Here is an 18,490-nt window from a genome sequence, read left to right on the forward strand (position 1 = left end):
CTCCCCGGCCAGGAGCTCAAGGGCTGGGCAGGATGGTCCCACGGGCCGGATGTGGCCCGCGAGCCGTAGTTTGCCCACCTCTGAAGTGGATCCAGCATGACATCTATGCAGGAAGGACTGAAATGACACACGATATAGGCTGCACAACAGCACCCCTGGGAAGGACCTGGGGGATTAGTATGATAATACTGAGTAAGAGTCAATACTATAGCAAAATAAAGGCATATTATATTAGATCATATTAAGAGTAACATGAGTGCTCCAATGAGCAAGGAAATTATCCACCTCTACTTGCCTCTGGTTAGTTTCTCGATCCCTGAAACACTGCACTCAGTTTTCAGCAGCATGGGACAGATCCTCACCTGATGTAAATCAGCCTCTCTCCACTGATTGCCTTTGGTGCTATCTTGATTTAGATCAGCTGAGGATCTGGGTCCATGTTATTAAAAAGAGGAAAAAGTAGTGAGTAACCTCAAAGGCAGACAAGCAAAACTGAGGAAAGATTGGAGGAAAAAGGCCTAACAGGATCAAGAGAACTGGGTATTAACATTATCAGGGGACACTGATGGGAGACATGGCTATACACAGAGATACAGATCTTATAAAGGGGACTAGATCAATAAACTCAGTATTAGATATGGAGGGCAGGTGATCGTGTTGCCATACTGTGTTCTAACTGGCTTAGAGAACACTCTTATTAATACTACTATAGAGCGAGTATGTCTGAGCACGGGATTGGGAGCCAGGAATTCCCGAGTATTATGGCAGGTGGCACTAGGCTGCACTGTTACATTGTCTGTTAAAGTTCTTTTTTGTGACGTGTGAGCAGGTTTCCACTCTTGGGAAGATATGCTGTGTGTGTTGTGGTTAGTTTTGAGTTATACAAGTTGTGTGTGGAGGCAGCTTTATGAGACAGGGCACTGTGCAAGCAGCAGGAGAGTCTGCAGTCTCCCTAGGGCTCTGCTTAGAGTCAGTTCTTGAGGCAGGGTTGCTCCAAGGAAACCACACACTGGTGCTGAGCTGAGATTTGTGGCTGAAGGATTGCCCCGCCTGCTGTTTGACCATTTCATTTCAGGACTGTGGTGTGCGTGCGTGTGCAAATAAAGCGAGTTGCCCTTAAGAGTATATCCAGACTCGGTCACTAATGTCTCCCTCCCTGGAAAGCAGAACTGCAAGGCCCAGAACATCTGCTGCTGCTCTGTAGTGGGGCCACACTGGTGTCAGAAAGGGAACTGTATTGTTCTACCCCTTTTATACTTGGGGAACAGAGGCAAACGCTTGCCCAGTATCACAGGGGGCATCGCTGCCAGGATGAGAGCTCACTCCTGGTGCACTGACAGCCCACTGATGAGGCAAGCCAATTATAAAATGCTTTGGGAGAGTGACAACGAAGGCAGTTACGAATGGATGATCAGATGAAGTAACAGGGTTGAGTTGTACAGTAGCTAACTTTGTGATCGCCAGCTCTTACATATATCTCCCTGTAGAGAAACCACTCACACAGTAAAGAAGTCATTTCGTTTGCCAGTACCAGCCCAGGAGCTCCTTTCCATGTTTTGGGGGAGAAAATGACTCAGTCTCATAATATACTTTCAGCTTTCTCAGGGTTTGAGATGTATTAGCAGGGAAAGTTATATTTACCAAGGAACAAGAATTAGGGAATATTTGGAGAGAGAAAAGAAGCTCCAGAAGGAGAGAGTGTTGGCTCCACTGCTTTCCTTTAGGAGAAGGGAAAATGGCCCCGACGTCTCTGCTGACATCATAGGCCGGGGTGGCCAATCTCAGCCAGAGAAGGAGCCAGAATTTACCAATGTACATTGCCAAAGATCCACAGTAATATGTCAGCAGCCCCCATCACCTCCCCCACCCTCTGGCTCCCAGTGCTTCCCACCCACCAGCAGCTCCTCCTATCAGTGCCTCCCTGCACCTCCCAATCAACTGCAGGTGGGGGAGGGGTGGAGGAGGAGGAATGAGGACACAGCAGGCTTAGGGGAGGGCGCGGGAGCCCCCAACTTAGAACTTCCATGGGATGGGAGAATCCCCAGATGAGATAAAGCCAGGATAGCCAGCTCCTTCACAGCCTGTTTTAGTCCCTGGCATAGGAGGCATGTCAGGGATAAGGGAAGCTTAGCAGTTATAGTGAACCATAGCCAGCCAGCATAGAGTAAAGCAGCCTTCAGCCTGGAATAGAACCGAGCAGAACCTGGTACAGAGACAGTCCTAGTATCAGACAGCCACAGCCATCTTCTTTGCAGCCTTATCTCTGCTACACCCAACAGATGCTGGCCCCGACTCTAAATTTAGGTCCTTGTGGTGTGTTGAATTACATGGAAATAAAAACAAGTTACAAAGAGGCTAGAATTGCAATAGTGTTTAATATTCTGTTTCTCATATTAGTTTTTTCAGTGACTGAACAAATGACGAGAGAATTTCAATCACCATAAAATAGCCAGACTGAAAAACTTAACGCAGAGACTATCAGTAGTTTATATAACAATATTTCTATTAGCCCTGCACTACTATAGGTTATATATAATGAACAAAGAAAGTAGCAGCTGATTTTTCCATCTATTTACAGTATTTTATAGAAATTATATATCCCACTTTATCCTGCATGGATATAGACACAACTACTCTGTACATATATATAGTTCTCCAACTCACACATTTCCTGAAAGGAAAGGACTAGGAAGCATAAGCCAAATGGAACACCAGACCACAGTACAATGGCATTTACTTTCAATTATTTTGCATTATCTGTGTGATAGCATATGGTGCCTTCATGTAACTTAAAAATAAGTTGAATTATTTTCTTAGGTATGTTTGAGCTAAATAATGGCGGCAGTCTTTTTAGGTTTTATTTCTCTGTTTATATTTCATTGAAATTGTCATTGTGCACCCCTCCTCCCCCAAAATAAGGGGGCAACAAAAGCAAAAAGACAAAGAACAAAAGAGTAAAGGAGTGGAAAGGGAGGGAAAGTAAAGGCAGGAAGGGGGGCAGGGACTGGAAAGGAGAGCAACATCTCAGTTTCCATCAGGTTTCTAAAAAGTCAGACCCAATCTTTTCAAAGTTTACTGAGGTCCCTCCTCTCCAAAAAACATTACCCGCTCTTTAGCTGCCAGGTCAGCAAAGTCTGTGTGCCACGCTGCTACCCCTGGAGGCAGTCTGCTCTTCCAGCTAAAGAGTATCAGTCATTTGTCTACAAGCAGTGCTCTGGAGAGCCAAGCATTCTGTGAAGCTGGGATGTTTCCAAGATAATGAGCTATATCCCAAAACACAGCTCTTGGAAGTAATTTTTATGGAGGTATCCAAAACATATTAATCCTCCGGCCTTCTTCTAGCCAAAAGAATTGTATCCTGGGACAGTCCCAAAACATGTTAGTCACTAGGGCTCCGGAAAACAAGTGTGGACAAAACAATTTTTTTTTGCCAAATCAGCCTTAGTTGTAGATCAACAGTAGAATTTTTAATGATTTGGAAGGCACTTCCCCACTGGCTAGGGTTCAAGGACATGAAACAAAGATTTGTTCCACGTCTGGTGCAGGCAATCTAAATTACAGAGGGTCTTTTGGGCCAAGAAGCCCAAACAGGCTAAGGCAGCTGCGTAGTCCCAGTTAACAAGAGTGGTACTGGGGTGGGGTTCATTTGCATAGCTCCAACAAATGCTGCTGCCACTAGCAAGAATATATTGAAATTAAATTTGCCAAAGACAGGGCTACTACAGCACTGATTCCATTCCTAAGAACCTGGCAGATCCCAGATATTCTGCACTTGCTTTTTAAAGGGATGCTTACTTCTTCAAGTTGCCGTAACTGGAAATATCCAGCTATCTTGGCACACCAGCAGACTATAAGTGCTATTAGGGAAAGTCAGCATTTTAAATAATGCACCATAAATATAGATACAGCAGGAAGGAAAAAAGTCATCCTTGTGTTAATGTGGCTGCCAGCTTAGAAAGATACTTTGAATTTACAGTACTTCTATCACCCAAATTCTATCACCCAAATTCTATATTTTTCCAAACATTTCAAGCTGTCAAGTAGTCAAGATATCAATAATATTATTTTGTAGGAGGATACTTATGTATCTTTAAGAACTAGATCAAGCTGAATTATTGGGCCATACTCTCTGCCGATTCAGCTTCACTGAAGTCAATTTACTTTAGCAAAGAACTTGGCCCATAACCTTGACCTTTCATGACAATGTTTGTAAAATATAATCTCTGAGGTTTAAAAATCCAGTGATTTCTCTACTCAGTGTTCCAGTTCCTTACCAAGTGTGCAGGTCGTGGCTGATCATGGCAGGGTGCAAACAGAAATCCCCTTTTGTTTCTATATACTACAATAATGTAGTTACCACTGAAATAATTATACTAATAAATTAAAAATAACACTGATGCATTGTTAAAAACATTTGAAGGGTGAAGTTGGGATAACAAAATCCAAACCGTTAAGTTTTCCAACAGTGGTATTTACACACACTTGGAAAAGTTAAATCTATTCAACTTTCCAAATAGCAATCTTCCCTTCTTCCCTTCCAGAACCACTGAGAACGTATCTGTCCTCTGCGGAGCACAGTGCCTTTACCGTATCGGCATGGCCCACCAACTCCTTCTCCACAGTTTTCTTTTCAGCATCTATCACATAGATCTTTCCCCGGGTTTTGCCCTGGGATAGTCCTCTGCCGCCAATCCACATCTGAAAAGCAGAATCAATTTTTAATACATTACATTCCACTTCTGTTCGAAGATACAGCCTAAGCTGTTTCAGCAAAGGAGTGGTTTATGTGCCCCCAAAGATACAGTCAGTGGTACTCTGGTCAGGTTTGAAAACGGTAATACCCAAAGTCTCTCAAAGCTATTTGTTGGAGCCAATGGTTTGTATGTTTCTGTGCAGGATGTATACTCACTATTACGTTTTTAATAAGGGTTGCCAGCTAAAAAGCAGCATATTTAAGAATGACAAAATGGGCAAAATTCTGTGTCTTTGCTTCCTTGCTAAAATAAATGGTCTAATTTTAATTAAATGAATTTAGAAGCAAGCCTGTAACAGACAGCTGTAACACTATTATCTTCTGTCATTGCCAGGCAGCCATTCTGACCCAGCCTGGCAACTCCAGTAAATGCTGTTTCGTTTTTACAACAGGGATATGTGGGTTTTATAGCTCTTACCATTGGCTCCGTCCTATCCTAGGAAAGAAAGAGCCAAATTGCTGCATCGCTGGTAGACTTAAAGACAGGAATATTAAATGTTCAAACTGGGGAGGTGGAAAGCTCAGGAATGTTCGCTGGTTTTTCCTTTTTTGTATAAGGGAGTTAGTCAATAATGTATGTATGGTGTTACTGGGCTATGAAATGAGTGGAAGGGAAGAGGGATGATACTGCAGATGGAGCAGAAGAGGGCTCTGGGTTTCTGAGTAATCCTTTAATTTACAGGCTGGTTGGGTATCCCAGAGCTTGTGAGGTTCTGTCTCTACAGCACCTTTCTCTGGTTTTCCCATTAAGTCCTGGCTCACCAGCCTAGCCCCAGTGGCAGAGCAGCTAAATATATAGAGCAGCTTCCCAACTCCAGAGGGTGCTTTATGAAGTGACTGTACATTTTGTGGGAGAAGGGCTGGGGAGTCTGACTGGAAGGGTCCGGAGTTACTGTCACCACTTTATTGTGGAATATTTTTGGTATTATTTATGGAAATGACCTTTGCCCCTGACCAAATGGTGCACTCACTTGCAGCAGCCGCAGACCTCTGAAAGTGACTGGTATATTGGGACAGTGAGCCGAGTGACACTCCCAGAACATGGTGACATGGGGAACTGCTCGGGTCCTTTAACCCTGTTATGGTGGGCACATGATGATTAGATAGGAAGAGGCCATCTTCAGACACAGGCCAGCTAATCAGCATTTATTATTTTTCCACTAGTCTTTTGTTGGGCTTTATCACTGGAGCATAAGGCATTAAATGTCAGGGGATTCATATTGTTTGATTCATAATGTTCAGTGAAAAGATCAGCGGCTAATAAAGTCATCATGCATTTAATCATGGATGAGGCTTCTGGCCTTGCTTGTATGTTTGAGTACTAGATGGTCAATTATATTGGGCTGCTATTAGCTCAGGGCTACTCATGTCTTAGAACAATGGGCGTGGCAAGCCCCCAGAAAAAGAACTCAACTGATGAAAACTTGACAGTGCTGTAAACACAAACTGCACTACATCTAGGAAATGGGCAACAAATAAAAATATCAAATTAACAGAATGTATTCTACCTGATTTTTTACTTTTATCATACAGGTAATCTCAGAACAGTCTTGAAGATGAATCTTTTGAGGAGTTCTGGAGAGATCTGTTGCATTCCAAATATACAGGTCACTACTTCCTAAACATGACGTCCATACTTGGTCCCCCTAAAGCACAGAAAGAATACGACCAATCTTACCAGTGTACTCACAAACATATCCTAAAAAATAATTGTACAGCACTGTTTATAAAGCAGAGACTTCCTATAAGACAAATTACCAGCGTAAATTTAATACCTCAGGAAACAGCTGGAAACAGAGAAAATACGAACACACATCCTTCAGATTCTCTTCAATTTTCATTTCTTGCCAAGGAGACCCATTAGTTGTCACTACGAGTATACAACTTCCTGTACCTTCAATAGAAAAATATGAGGTTAGTAGCTGAAGTACTGACTTCTTATTTCCCAACAAAACTGTGGAAAGTTAGGAAGGAGTAAATGTGTACATGCAGAACTCTTTTCTAAAACACACAATGAAAACTATACATGCTATTCTCTATTTCCAATTGACTTCTCACAGTGTACGTTCTTATGTCTATTCTGCAATTACAGGCATGCCTGTTGGTATTCTAGGCGCTAACACAGAAGGCGAAAAGAGAACTTGCTTAAATTTGCATATCACTATTTGGTTCTCAGCATGCACAAGTATTTGCTGCTATAGATCTAGGACAGAGATTCTGTACCACAGAAGTTGTAGGGTGGATTCCTCGCCCCAATGAAAATAATGGGAGCGTTACCACTGACAGCACATCCAGCCAGGATTTCACCCATAGTCTCAGTAGCTTTTCTGTCACTCAGTGTGCACACTTGATATACAGTGGATCCAAGGTCTATGGTAGCATTGAGTGTTAAGGCAATGTTGGGTGGATAAGCCTTAGGTTTCTTGAACCAACCTATACTTGGAAAAGATGGCTTATCAAGGACCTTTTACTCTGGCACTGAAGCCTTAGCATATCCTACTTCGCTCCTACAGACAGGATGGCAGAACACTTAGAAGTAGTTAAAGGTGACAGTCAAGACTATCAAGTTGGACCTGTGCCATAACAGGTGGCTCAAACACAGATCCACAACCGCCAATACTATTATCTCTAGACCCCACAGACGTAAAAGAACTTCTCTTTTAAGGGTTTCCATGCCAATTTACAGGCACCTTCAGGCAAGACCAAAGCCTGATGCTTCTAGATGTCATATCCTGCAGTCAATGCAACATCCCTGAAAAGATGTTCAAACCAGATGAGACATGGCCATACAGAGGCAACTCTCAGCCTCCCATGCAGTAATCCAGCAATTTTGTTCTATGTGGGACTTCTTGCTATCAAAAGAGGATATCTGTAAGACCCTGATCAGGCAAAATGCTTAATTTAAAGCAAAATAATAATCCCAATAAACTCAACAGGACTACTCTATGCTATTTAAACAGCCTGAATGGAGATGGGTGGATGAAGAGAACTGGTTAATCATACAAAAAAAAAGAACTGGCATAAAATTGCACTTTTCTTTACATTAAAGTGACATAACATGCAAAAACTTATTTAAAAAAATTCCAAGATCTGAGGCATGAAGAACTTACAGCACCAAAGACGGTTGTTGTGGAGTTTGATAGCAGTAAGATTCTTGCAGGGCAGCTGAAATCTACGGTTTACTTTCAAAGTGCTAATGTTCCACGCAATCACTGTCCCATCTAAACTGCATGAATATGCTTCACTGTTGACATAAAAAACAAAATTAAAAACAGCATGGTGTACAATCAAATCCAGAACTGAGATCTCATATAAAGACAGACTTTTGTTAGAGGTCTCCCACCACAACAAACATTAATGCCAAGTCAAAGCAGAGATCTTTACTGCCAATAGTAGTAGAAATATTAGATTAAAATACAGCAATGAGCCACAACAGAGTGTGCGCATTAAAGTCTATAGGACAGTAGCACAGGAGTAGTTCCAAAGCGCCAGGGCAGCATGCTGGAAGGGAATCACAGCAGGTGGCAGGGAGAGGGTGGCTTTGGCAGCAGAAATTAGGTTTGGCACGCGCACTTCTGCATTGTTCATTTTAAAAAGAATCATACGATGTATTTTAACTTATTTTTCTTGTTCTTCACTTTTTTATAAAGAAAAGTAAATCCAGAACAGGGTTGTAAAAGTATGATGAATCTATTCTGTGGACAAAGCAAAAATCATAGAATATCAGGGTTGGAAGGGACCTCAGGAGGTCATCTAGTCCAACCCCCTGTTCAAAGCAGGACCAATCCCCAACTAAATCATCCCAGCCAGGGCTTTGTCAAGCCTGACCTTAAAAACTTCTAGGGAAGGAGATTCCACCACCTCCCTAGGTAACACATTCCAGTGTTTCACCACCCTCCTAGTGAAAAAGTTTTTCCTAATATCCAACCTAAATCTCCCGCACTGCAACTTGAGACCATTACTCCTTGTTCTGTCATCTGCTACCACTGAGAACGGTCTAGAGCCATCCTCTTTGGAACCCCCTTTCAGGTAGTTGAAAGCAGCTATCAAATCCCCCCTCATTCTTCTCTTCTGAAGACTAAACATCCCCAGTTCCCCCAGCCTCTCCTCATAAGTCATTTGTTCCAGTCCCCTAATCATTTTTGTTGCCCTCCACTGGACTCTTTCTAATTTTTCCACATCCTTCTTGTAGTGTGGGGCCCAAAACTGGACACAGTACTCCAGATGAGGCCTCACCAATGTCGAATAGAGGGGAACGATCACATCCCTCGATCTGCTCACTATGCCCCTACTTATACATCCCAAAATGCCATTGACCTTCTTGGCAACAAGGGCACACTGTTGACTCATATCCAACTTCTCGTCCACTGTAATCCCCAGGTCCTGTTCTGCAGATCTGCTGCCGAGCCATTCGGTCCCTAGTCTGTAGCGGTGCATTGGATTCTTCCATCCTGAGTGCAGGACTCTGCACTTGTCCTTGTGGAACCTCATCAGATTTTTTTTGGCCCAATCCTCCAATTTGTCTAGGTCCCTCTGTACCCTATCCCTGCCCTCCAGTGTATCTACCACTCCTCCCAGTTTAGTGTCATCTGCAAAGTTGCTGAGGGTGCAATCCACACCATCCTCCAGATCATTTATGAAGATATTGAACAAAACCGGCCCCAGGACCGACCCCTGGGGCACTCCACTTGATACCGGCTGCCAACTAGACATGGAGCCATTGATCACTACCCGTTGAGCCCGACAATCTAGCCAGCTTTCTACCCACCTTATAGTCCATTCATCCACCCCATACTTCTTTAACTTGCTGGCAAGAATACTGTGGGAGACAGTGTCAAAAGCTTTGCTAAAGTCAAGGAACAACATGTCCACTGCTTTCCCTTCATCCACAGAGCCCGTTATCTCGTCATAGAAGACGATTAGATTAGTCAGGCATGACTTGCCCTTGGTGAATCCGTGCTGACTGTTCCTGATCACTTTCCTCTCCTCTAAGTGCTTCAGAATTGATTTCTTGAGGACCTGCTCCATGATTTTTCCAGGGACTGAGGTGAGGCTGACTGGCCTGTAGTTCCCAGAATCCTCCTTCTTCCCTTTTTTACAGATGGCCACTACATTAGCCTTTTTCCAGTCATCTGGGACCTCCCCCGATCGCCATGAGTTTTCAAAGATAATGGCCAATGGCTCTGCAATCACAGCTGCCAACTCCTTTAGCACTCTCGGATGCAACGCATTTGGCCCCATGGACTTGTGCTTGTCCAGCTTTTCTAAATAGTCCCGAACCACTTCTTTCTCCACAGAGGGCTGGTCACCTCCTCCCCATGCTGTGCTGCCCAGTGCAGTAGTCTGGGAGCTAGCCTTGTTCGTGAAGACAGAGGCAAAAAAAAGCATTGAGTACATTAGCTTTTTCCACATCCTCTGTCACGAGATTGCCTCCCTCATTCAGTAAGGGGCCCACACTTTCCTTGACTTTCTTCTTGTTGCTAACATACCTGAAGAAACCCTTCTTGTTACTCTTAACATCTCTTGCTAGCTGCAACTCCAGGTGTGATTTGGCCTTTCTGATTTCACTCCTGCAAGCCCGAGCAATATATTTTTATACTCATCCCTGATCATTTGTCCAATCTTCCACTTCTTGTAAGCTTCTTTTTTGTATTTAAGAGCAGCAAGGATTTCACTGTTAAGCCAAGCTGGTCGTCTGCCATATTTACTATTCTTTCCACACATCGGGATGGTTTGTCCCTGTAACCTCAATAAGGATTCTTTAAAATACAGCCAGGATTGAATGGAATGATCTTCAAGAGGCTTCGGTGTGCAATTTATCACTGGATGCCTGCAACTCCTCTTTAGTCTCATCTCTGTCTCAGGAAAGCAGGACTATTTTGGAAATAAGGTGTCATTGTGAATCTGATCACATCAGATCAATTGGGCTACCTACGCAGAAGGTTAAATATAGTGTCTTGTGGTTGACTGTTTTACACGGACACTTACATATAATTACATGTTTTCTCTTAAGGTTAAATTTAGTCAAGATGTTGATTAGCGATTAGAGGAAATAAACACAAATTATCTTGTTTAAAATTCTCTCTAATATTACACATTTGTCCAACTTCAGAAGCTCTAGTACCAAGAATGCCTCCCACGTTAACTGGTATGTATATTTTTTAAAAAAATGGAACTTTGTAATCAAATTTACCTGGATACACTGTTCCTGTTCTCTGCAATGATGTCCATAACATGAGAGCGGTGGTCATTTAGTTGTTTATTGCAAGACATACTATGGGTGTTGATTATGTAAATAATGGTATCTTGAGAACCAATCCATACTTGGCTCTGCTCTACCATTACCATACAAGTCTAGAGACAAAAAAAAAGTGCAAGATTTCTTTAAAAAGTTCAGCACAGAAGCCTATCACTCTTGAAAGAAGCACACAAACATGTTATACCAGTGGTTCTCAGCCTTTCCAGACGACTGTACCCCTTTCAGGAGTCTGATGTGTCTTGTGTATCCCCCAAGTTTCACCTCACTTAAAAGCTACTTGCTTATAAAAATCAGATATAAAAATACAGAAGTGTCTCTGCACACTATTACTGAAAAATTGCTGACTCATTTTTACCATATAATTATAAATATAAATATTGTACTTAACATTTCAGTGTATAGTATATAGAGCAATATAAACAATCCATTGTCCGTATGAAATGTTAGTTTGTACTGACTTTGCTAGAGCTTCTTACATAGCCTGTTGTAAAACTAGGCAAATACTAGATGAGTTGATGTACCCCCTGGAAGACCTCTGCGTACCCCTGGTTGAAAACCACTGGATTATACAAAAGGACAGAGTTTTTCTAGTGGCTGAAGTCAGAGCAAGAATCAAAATTCCTCACTTCTTTCTTGGCTCTGTCACTAAAAGGCTGTATGATTGAAGGTAAGCGATGTTATCGCTATGGTTCAGTTTATCCTTCAAAAAAGTAGGCTTAATAATACTTACTGATACCTAACTCAAAGGTGTGTTTTGGGGCTTAAAATATAATGTAAAACTCTGAGACCTTCAGATGAAACACACTAAGGAAGCTCAAAGTATTACACATCTTTCCTACATAACAGAGACACTCTTCCATTTGTATCAAATGTATTTCTCTCTTCAATTAGAAGTGAAACATTAAATTTAATTTTTGAACTAGAAATAGCAGCTGCAGTATTTTAAACACAGGGTTTTCTGAAATAATGTACTTCTTATTTCCCACATTAATGCCCACACCATCTCTAAACAGATCTCAGCCATCCACCACCTCTTCGTAACTCGCTCCCTCCAGCTCCTAGCTCTCATATACCTGGATCCCGTCATCAGACACTGCCTCTGCAGCTGTCCTTTCTGAGGGAGGCCTCTCCTCTTTTCACACACACCACTCTTGGTCAGACTGTGGTGGGCTTCTCCTCTCCCATTCCTGCCGGTTTCAGCCCCTCCCAGCTCCCCCTTCCCAGACTTTCCTTTTTTTGAACAGCACCGTATCTGCACCTTCTCTGCCCGCTTCACGCTGCTGTCCTTTACCATCCACCCAACTCCTTGAATCATCCTTCATTTCTGATTTAGTCTCCAGATGCGCTCTCTTCCTCTCCTTGCTATCTCCCACTCATCCTTGGGGACTTCAACTCCCGTGCTGATGACTCATATGACCTCTTAGCTGTACCTCACCACTATCTTTGATCTGCAGGTCTGGATCAACTCACCCAGTCACGAGGGCTGTTCACTTGACTTGGTCTTCACCAAGCAATCCTCGCTCTAATCTCTCCATGGTTGAGTTCCCCCTCTCAGACCATTGCCTGGTTTCTTTCCACATCACCCATCAGCTCCCCACAGTGACCTGCAAGGCAGCCTTTCTGTGTCTTGCAGTCCATCAGCATTGATGACTTCTTGTCTGCTCTCAGCCCTCTGTCCTCCCTGCCCTCTTCCTTTCGTTCCGTTGATACAGTTGACTACACTCTCTCTCTCCAAGCTTCACTCTCCTCCAGTTTCAACTCTTTTGCCTCTCTCCCATCTCCCACCCTGCCAACACCCCAGCGCTGGCTTATCCTCAACATCTGGTTCCTCTGCTCCTGCTCTCGCACTGCAGAACATCTCTGACGGAAATCCTATGAGCAGGCTGCCTTCCTCAACTATATATTTGTTCTCTCCTCCTTCACTTCTCCCATTTTCCTAGTTCATACAAGTTACTCCTCCTCCTCTGTTACAGACACAGAAGTTTCTTGTTTGCTCTCCTTCAACCCCTCCACTTGCCCTCTCCTCCCATCCATCCCATCCCCGATCCCCTTGCAACTACTCTTTTCCCCTCCCTTACTCTTCTCCTTAACCTCTCGCTATCCTCTAGCTCTTTTCCCTCACAATACAAGCAATCATCTAGTCTCTTCTATTTTAAAAAGCCCACACTGGAGCCCACTGTATCTCCCTTCTTCCTTTCATCTGTAAACTCACTGAATGCACTGTTTATATTCTGGAGTTCCTCTCCTCCAATTCCATCCTAGACACTCTCCAATCAGGTTTCTGCCCTTTGCACGCCACTGAAACTGCTTGCCAAAAAGTCTCTAACAATCTTTTCCAAGACAAAGCTCAGAACCAGTATGCCATCCTCATCCCCCTTGACCTGTCAGCTACCTTTGACACAATCGACCATGCTCCTCTTTTGAAATCTTGTCTTTCCTTGGTTCCACAGAGTCATAGACTTTAAGGTCAGAAGGGACCATTATGATAGTCTTGTCTGACCTCCTGCATAACGCAGGCCACACAATCTCACCCACCCACTCCTGTAATAATCCCCTAACCTATGTCTGAGCTACTGAAGTCCTCAAATCATGGTTTAAAGACTTCAAGGTGCAGAGAATCCTCCAGCAATTGACCCGTTCCCCACACTGCAGAGGAAGGTGAAAACCCCCCAGAGCCTCTGTCAATCTGCCTTGGAGGAAAATTCCTTCCCAACCCCAAATATGGCAATCAGCAAAACCCTGAGCACATGGGCAAGACACACCAGCCAGACACCCAGGAAAGAAATCTCTTTAGTAACTGATCCCACCCCATCTAACATCCCATCACAGGCCATTGGGCATATTTACCACTAATAGTCAAAGATCAATTAATTGCCAAAATTAGGCTATCCCATCATAACATCCCCTCCATAAACTTATCAAGCTTATTCTTGAAGTCAGATATGTCTTTTGCCCCCACTGTTCCCCTTGGAAGGCTGTTCCAGAACTTCTCTCCTCTGATGGTTAGAAACCTTCATCTAACTTCAAGACTAAACTTCCTGGTGGCCAGTTTATATCCATTTGTTCTTGGGTCCACATTGGTACTGAGCTTAAATAATTCCTCTCCCTCCCTGGTATTTCTCTCTCTGATATATTTAGAGAGAGCAATATCTCCTCTCAGCCTTCTTTTGGTTAGGCTAAACAAGACAAGCTCATTGAGTCCCCTTTCATAAGACAGGTTTTCCGTTCCTTGGATTATCCAAGTAGTCCTTCTCTGTACCTGTTCCAGTTTGAATTCATCCTTCTTAAACATGGGAGACCAGAACTGTACACAATATTCCAGAAGAGGTCTCACCAGTGCCTTATAAGGAGGTGTTAGTACCACTATACCTCTACTGGAAATACCTTGCCTGATGCATCGCATTAGTTTTTTTCACGGCCATATCACATTGGTGGTTCATAGTCATCTTGTGATCAACCAATACTCTGAGGTCCTTCTCCTCCTCCGTTACTTCCAACTGATGCATCCCCAGTTTATAAAAAAAATTCTTGTTATTAATCCCTAAATGCATGACCTTGCACTTTTCACTATTAAATTTCATCCTATTACTATTAGTCCAGTTTACAAGGTCATCCAGATCTTCCTGTATGATACCCCGGTCCTTCTCTGTATTGGCAATACCTCCCAGTTTTGTCTCATCCGCAAACTATTAGCACACTCCCACTTTTTGTGCCGAGGTCAGTAATAAAAAGATTAAATAAGATTGGTCCCAAAACCGATCCCTGAGGAACTCCACTAGTAACCTCCGCCAGCCTGACAGTTCACCTTTCTGTAGTCTCCCCTTTAACCAGTGCCTTATCCATCTTTCAATTTTCATATTGATCCGCATCTTTTCCAATTTAACTAATAATTCCCCATGTGGAATCGTATCCAATGCCTTACTGAAATCGAGGTAAATTAGATCCACTGCGTTTCCTTTGTCTAAAAAATCCGTACCTTCTCAAAGAAGGAGATCCGGTTAGTCTGACACGATCTACCTTTTGTAATACCATGTTGTATCTTGTCCCAATTACCATTGACCTCAATGTCCTTAACTACTTTCTCTGTCAAAATTTTTTCCAAGACTTTGTATATTACAGTTGTCAAACTAACAGGCCTGTAGTTACGTGGATCACTTTCTTTCCCACCCCTTTCTTAAAAATAGGAACTATGTTAGCAATTCTCCAGTCATATGGTACAACTTCTGAGTTTACAGATTCATTAAAAATTCTTGCTAATGGGCTTGCAATTTTTCCTTTAATATTCTTGGATGAAGAGTATCTGGGCCTCCCAATTTAGTCCCATTAAGCTGTTCGAGTTTCGCTTCCACCTCAGATGTGGTAATATCTACCTCCATATCCTCATTCCCATTTGTCATCCTGCCATTATCCCTAAGCCCCTGATTAAAGACTGAGGCAAAGTATTTGTTTAGATATTGGGTCATGCCGAGATTATCTTTTATTATTCTTTGTTTTCTTATTTATATGGCTATACAACCTTTTACTATTTGTTTTAATTCCCTTTGCAAGGTCCAACTCTACATGGCTTTTGGCCTCTCTCACTTTATCCCTACATGTTCTGACCTCAATAAGGTAGGTTTCCTTGCTGATCCCTCCCATCTTCCACTCCCTGTACGCTTTCTGCTTTTTCTTAATCACCTCTCTGAGATGCTTGCTCATCCAGCTTGGTCTACAACTCCTGCCTATGAATTTTTTCCCCTTTCTTGGGATGTAGGCTTCTGATAGCTTCTGCAACTTTGACTTGAAGTAATCCCAAGCTTCCTCTGCCTTTAGATCCACAAGTTCTTCAGTCCAATCCACTTCCCTAACTAATTTCTTTAATTTTTTTAAGTTAGCCCTTTTGAAATAAAAAACCCTAGTCACAGATCTATTTTTCTTTATCCTTCCATTTAGTTTGAACTGAATTAGCTCATGATCCCTTAAACCAAGGTTGTCCTGTCGCATCCAGGAAAATCTGAGCCCTATTATTATATTAGCACTTATCCTCCAGTCTATCTTTGTATTTTCACCTCTCAAAACGCTCCTTCAACATGTCCTTCTGAGGAACCTCCTCATCACCCCTCCAACTCTCTGTGGGGATTCCTCAGGGCTCTGTCCTTGGTCCCTTTCTCTTCTCCTTTTGTACCTTATCACGGGGTAACCTCATCAAATTCAACTACTGACTTTATGCTGATGATTTACAGATCTACCTCTTTACCCCAGACCTGTCTCCCTTCTTTCCAAACTAAAATCTTGACCTGTCTCGCTGACATCTCCTCATGGATGTCTAGCCAACAGCTCAAGATCAACGTGACTCAAAACAGAGCTCCTAATCTTGTCCTCCCCACCCCTTTCTCATTCACAGCGAACACCCCTCTCCCCCCACCAACCTGCCTGTCATGCAGGCTCGTAGCCAGGGTGTCCTCTTCAACTCTGACTTCTCTCTAGGTCCTCATACCCAGGCTATGTCTAAATCCTGATGTCTCCTTCTGCATAACATCTCTAAGACGCAGCCTTTCCTGACCATGCACGCAGCTAAAACTCTCATCCAAGCTCTCAATATCTCATATCACTTCATATTACTTATTACTTCAGCTTCCTTCTCTCTGGACTTGACAATGCAATCTTGCCCCACTCAGACCCATTCAGAATGCTGCTGTGAAAATCATTCTCCTAGCTTGTTGCTTTGACCAGGTTATCCCTCTTACTGCTTCACTCCACTGGCTCCCTCTTCTCTATCACATCATACATAAGCTGTTTGTCTTCTCTTTCAAGGCCCTTCCAGCCCATCCCTACCCATCACCTCTCATTCACTATCGAGAGGTGAATTCCCACTTCCAATCAGCCCACAATACCAGCCTTCATTATCCACTTGTTAAATATTCAAACAAACAATTGTGCTTTCCCTTGTGCTGCCCCTCACTTGGGAGGGGCTCCCTGTAAACATCCACAAAGCTACCTCGTTATCCACCTTCAAAACCCTCCTTAAAAGTCTCCTTTGCCATAATGCTTTTAAAAAACCCTTCATAACTGGTAGGCTGCAGGTGTATGAGACTACTGCCTATCACTCTGACCAATACTGTCCCATTGTTTCCTTGAACTCCCCCATCTGTCTGTTGTAGCTTGTTTTATACTTTGATTGTAAGCTCTTTGGGGCAGGGACCATATTTTTGCTCTGTAACTGTACAATGTCTGGCACAGTGGGGTCCCTGATCCATGACTAGGACTCCTAAGCGCTATGGTAATACAAATAATTAATAAGAACAACAACGCGAGTCTCACTCACCAGTTTAGAGCTGCCCACTTTAAAACAGTGTTGCTGAATAGTCCAGGTAGATGCATCAAACACAATCACCTTCCCCTCACTTAAAGCACACCATAACTTTGGACGGGCATCTTCAATTTTATCTCCTGCATCAAGGTGCCCTAGTATTGGGGGGAAAAGAGAGGAACAAACAGTACTCCCAGCTACATTTGGAGATGTTATTAAGCAGAATATCTTCCTGGTGGAACATGATATCCGTGCCCCAGAACCTACATTACGTAGCTACTGAGTTGCAACCACTTCATATCATGCTAATTATAATCATCCCACTGTACCTTGTGCTCCTCCATGTCTGTTTATTGAGTCCACCTGTTTTGCATCTCATACTTGTAAGCTCTTCAGAGCATTGATCATCTTCTTGCTGTATATCTGTAACATGCCTAGCATGCTAAACCCCCTATCCCTGACTGGGGCATCTAGATGCCCCAGTCAATATACTTAAAAGATAATACACCCGCTGGCTATTGGTTTTTGTGTAAAATGTAAGGGGTTATGTTTTGACCTAGAAACCTCTAAAAGGCCTGGGAGCCACCTACTTGCAAGAATGTTTCTTTCCCTGCATTGGACTGCCACATCTGCAGGCAAAAGCAGCTCCAGCTGGAACCCCCTCAGTATAAAACAGAGTGTGCCCTTAACTTTGGAACTTATTCTCCCTTCTGGTTTCAAATAGCCTGAGTTTGCTTTCATGACACGCTGCAAGGCCCATTAACCAGACTTTAGGGGCTGTGGGCTTCACAAAGGCTAGGGTTTGTGGGAAAGGTGGGGTATAACCTGGGTATGTATTCGTCTTTGGGTTATTTTCTGGGTTTCTTTACTGATTTAAAGAAGGTGCTGATTTAGTCTTTTAGGAGGACTGTATTTTTAAATTTATGGCAACTGTGTTTAGAGGTGGGGGGGGGAAGATAAGTACTTTTTTATTATACACAGAGCTGGTTGCATCACCTATTATTAATGTTGCTTGACCCTTCATATTACAAGACCCTCTTTCAGTTGCTCACAACTTTTCTGAACTGTTTGGGCTGAAATTTGCCATGCTGGGTACCTGCCGCATGCTGAATGTTTCTGGAAAATTTCAGCCAAAATGGTACAGCAGGTTCCAAGAACAACGTTAAGGAAAAATCTGTTTTATCCATGT

The 18,490-nt window shown here is 43.0% G+C and overlaps 1 protein-coding gene across 8 annotated transcripts in view; it reads right to left on the reverse strand.

Moving 5' to 3' along the window:
- Positions 1 to 2,378: 2,378 nt before the first annotated feature.
- Positions 2,379 to 18,490, reverse strand: part of DENND3 (DENN domain containing 3) — a 218,223-nt gene continuing 202,111 nt past the window's right edge. For 5 of the 8 annotated variants that reach the window (XM_084619966.1, XM_084619967.1, XM_084619968.1 and 2 more), the window contains 6 exons: positions 17,317 to 17,456; positions 10,947 to 11,107; positions 7,864 to 7,997; positions 6,529 to 6,647; positions 6,262 to 6,399; positions 2,379 to 4,698 (listed from right to left, as the gene is read on the reverse strand). In XM_084619966.1, the coding sequence (XP_084476092.1) occupies positions 4,498 to 4,698; positions 6,262 to 6,399; positions 6,529 to 6,647; positions 7,864 to 7,997; positions 10,947 to 11,107; positions 17,317 to 17,456 (893 nt within the window). In that variant the 3' untranslated portion in view covers positions 2,379 to 4,497. The remainder of the gene's footprint in view (positions 4,699 to 6,261; positions 6,400 to 6,528; positions 6,648 to 7,863; positions 7,998 to 10,946; positions 11,108 to 17,316; positions 17,457 to 18,490) is intronic. The other 3 variants (XM_084619972.1, XM_084619970.1, XM_084619971.1) reach the window with 1 other exon arrangement.

This window comes from Lepidochelys olivacea (genome assembly GCF_965140295.1).
Source record: "Lepidochelys olivacea isolate rLepOli2 genome assembly, chromosome: 2".
Classification (NCBI taxonomy): domain Eukaryota; kingdom Metazoa; phylum Chordata; order Testudines; family Cheloniidae; genus Lepidochelys; species Lepidochelys olivacea.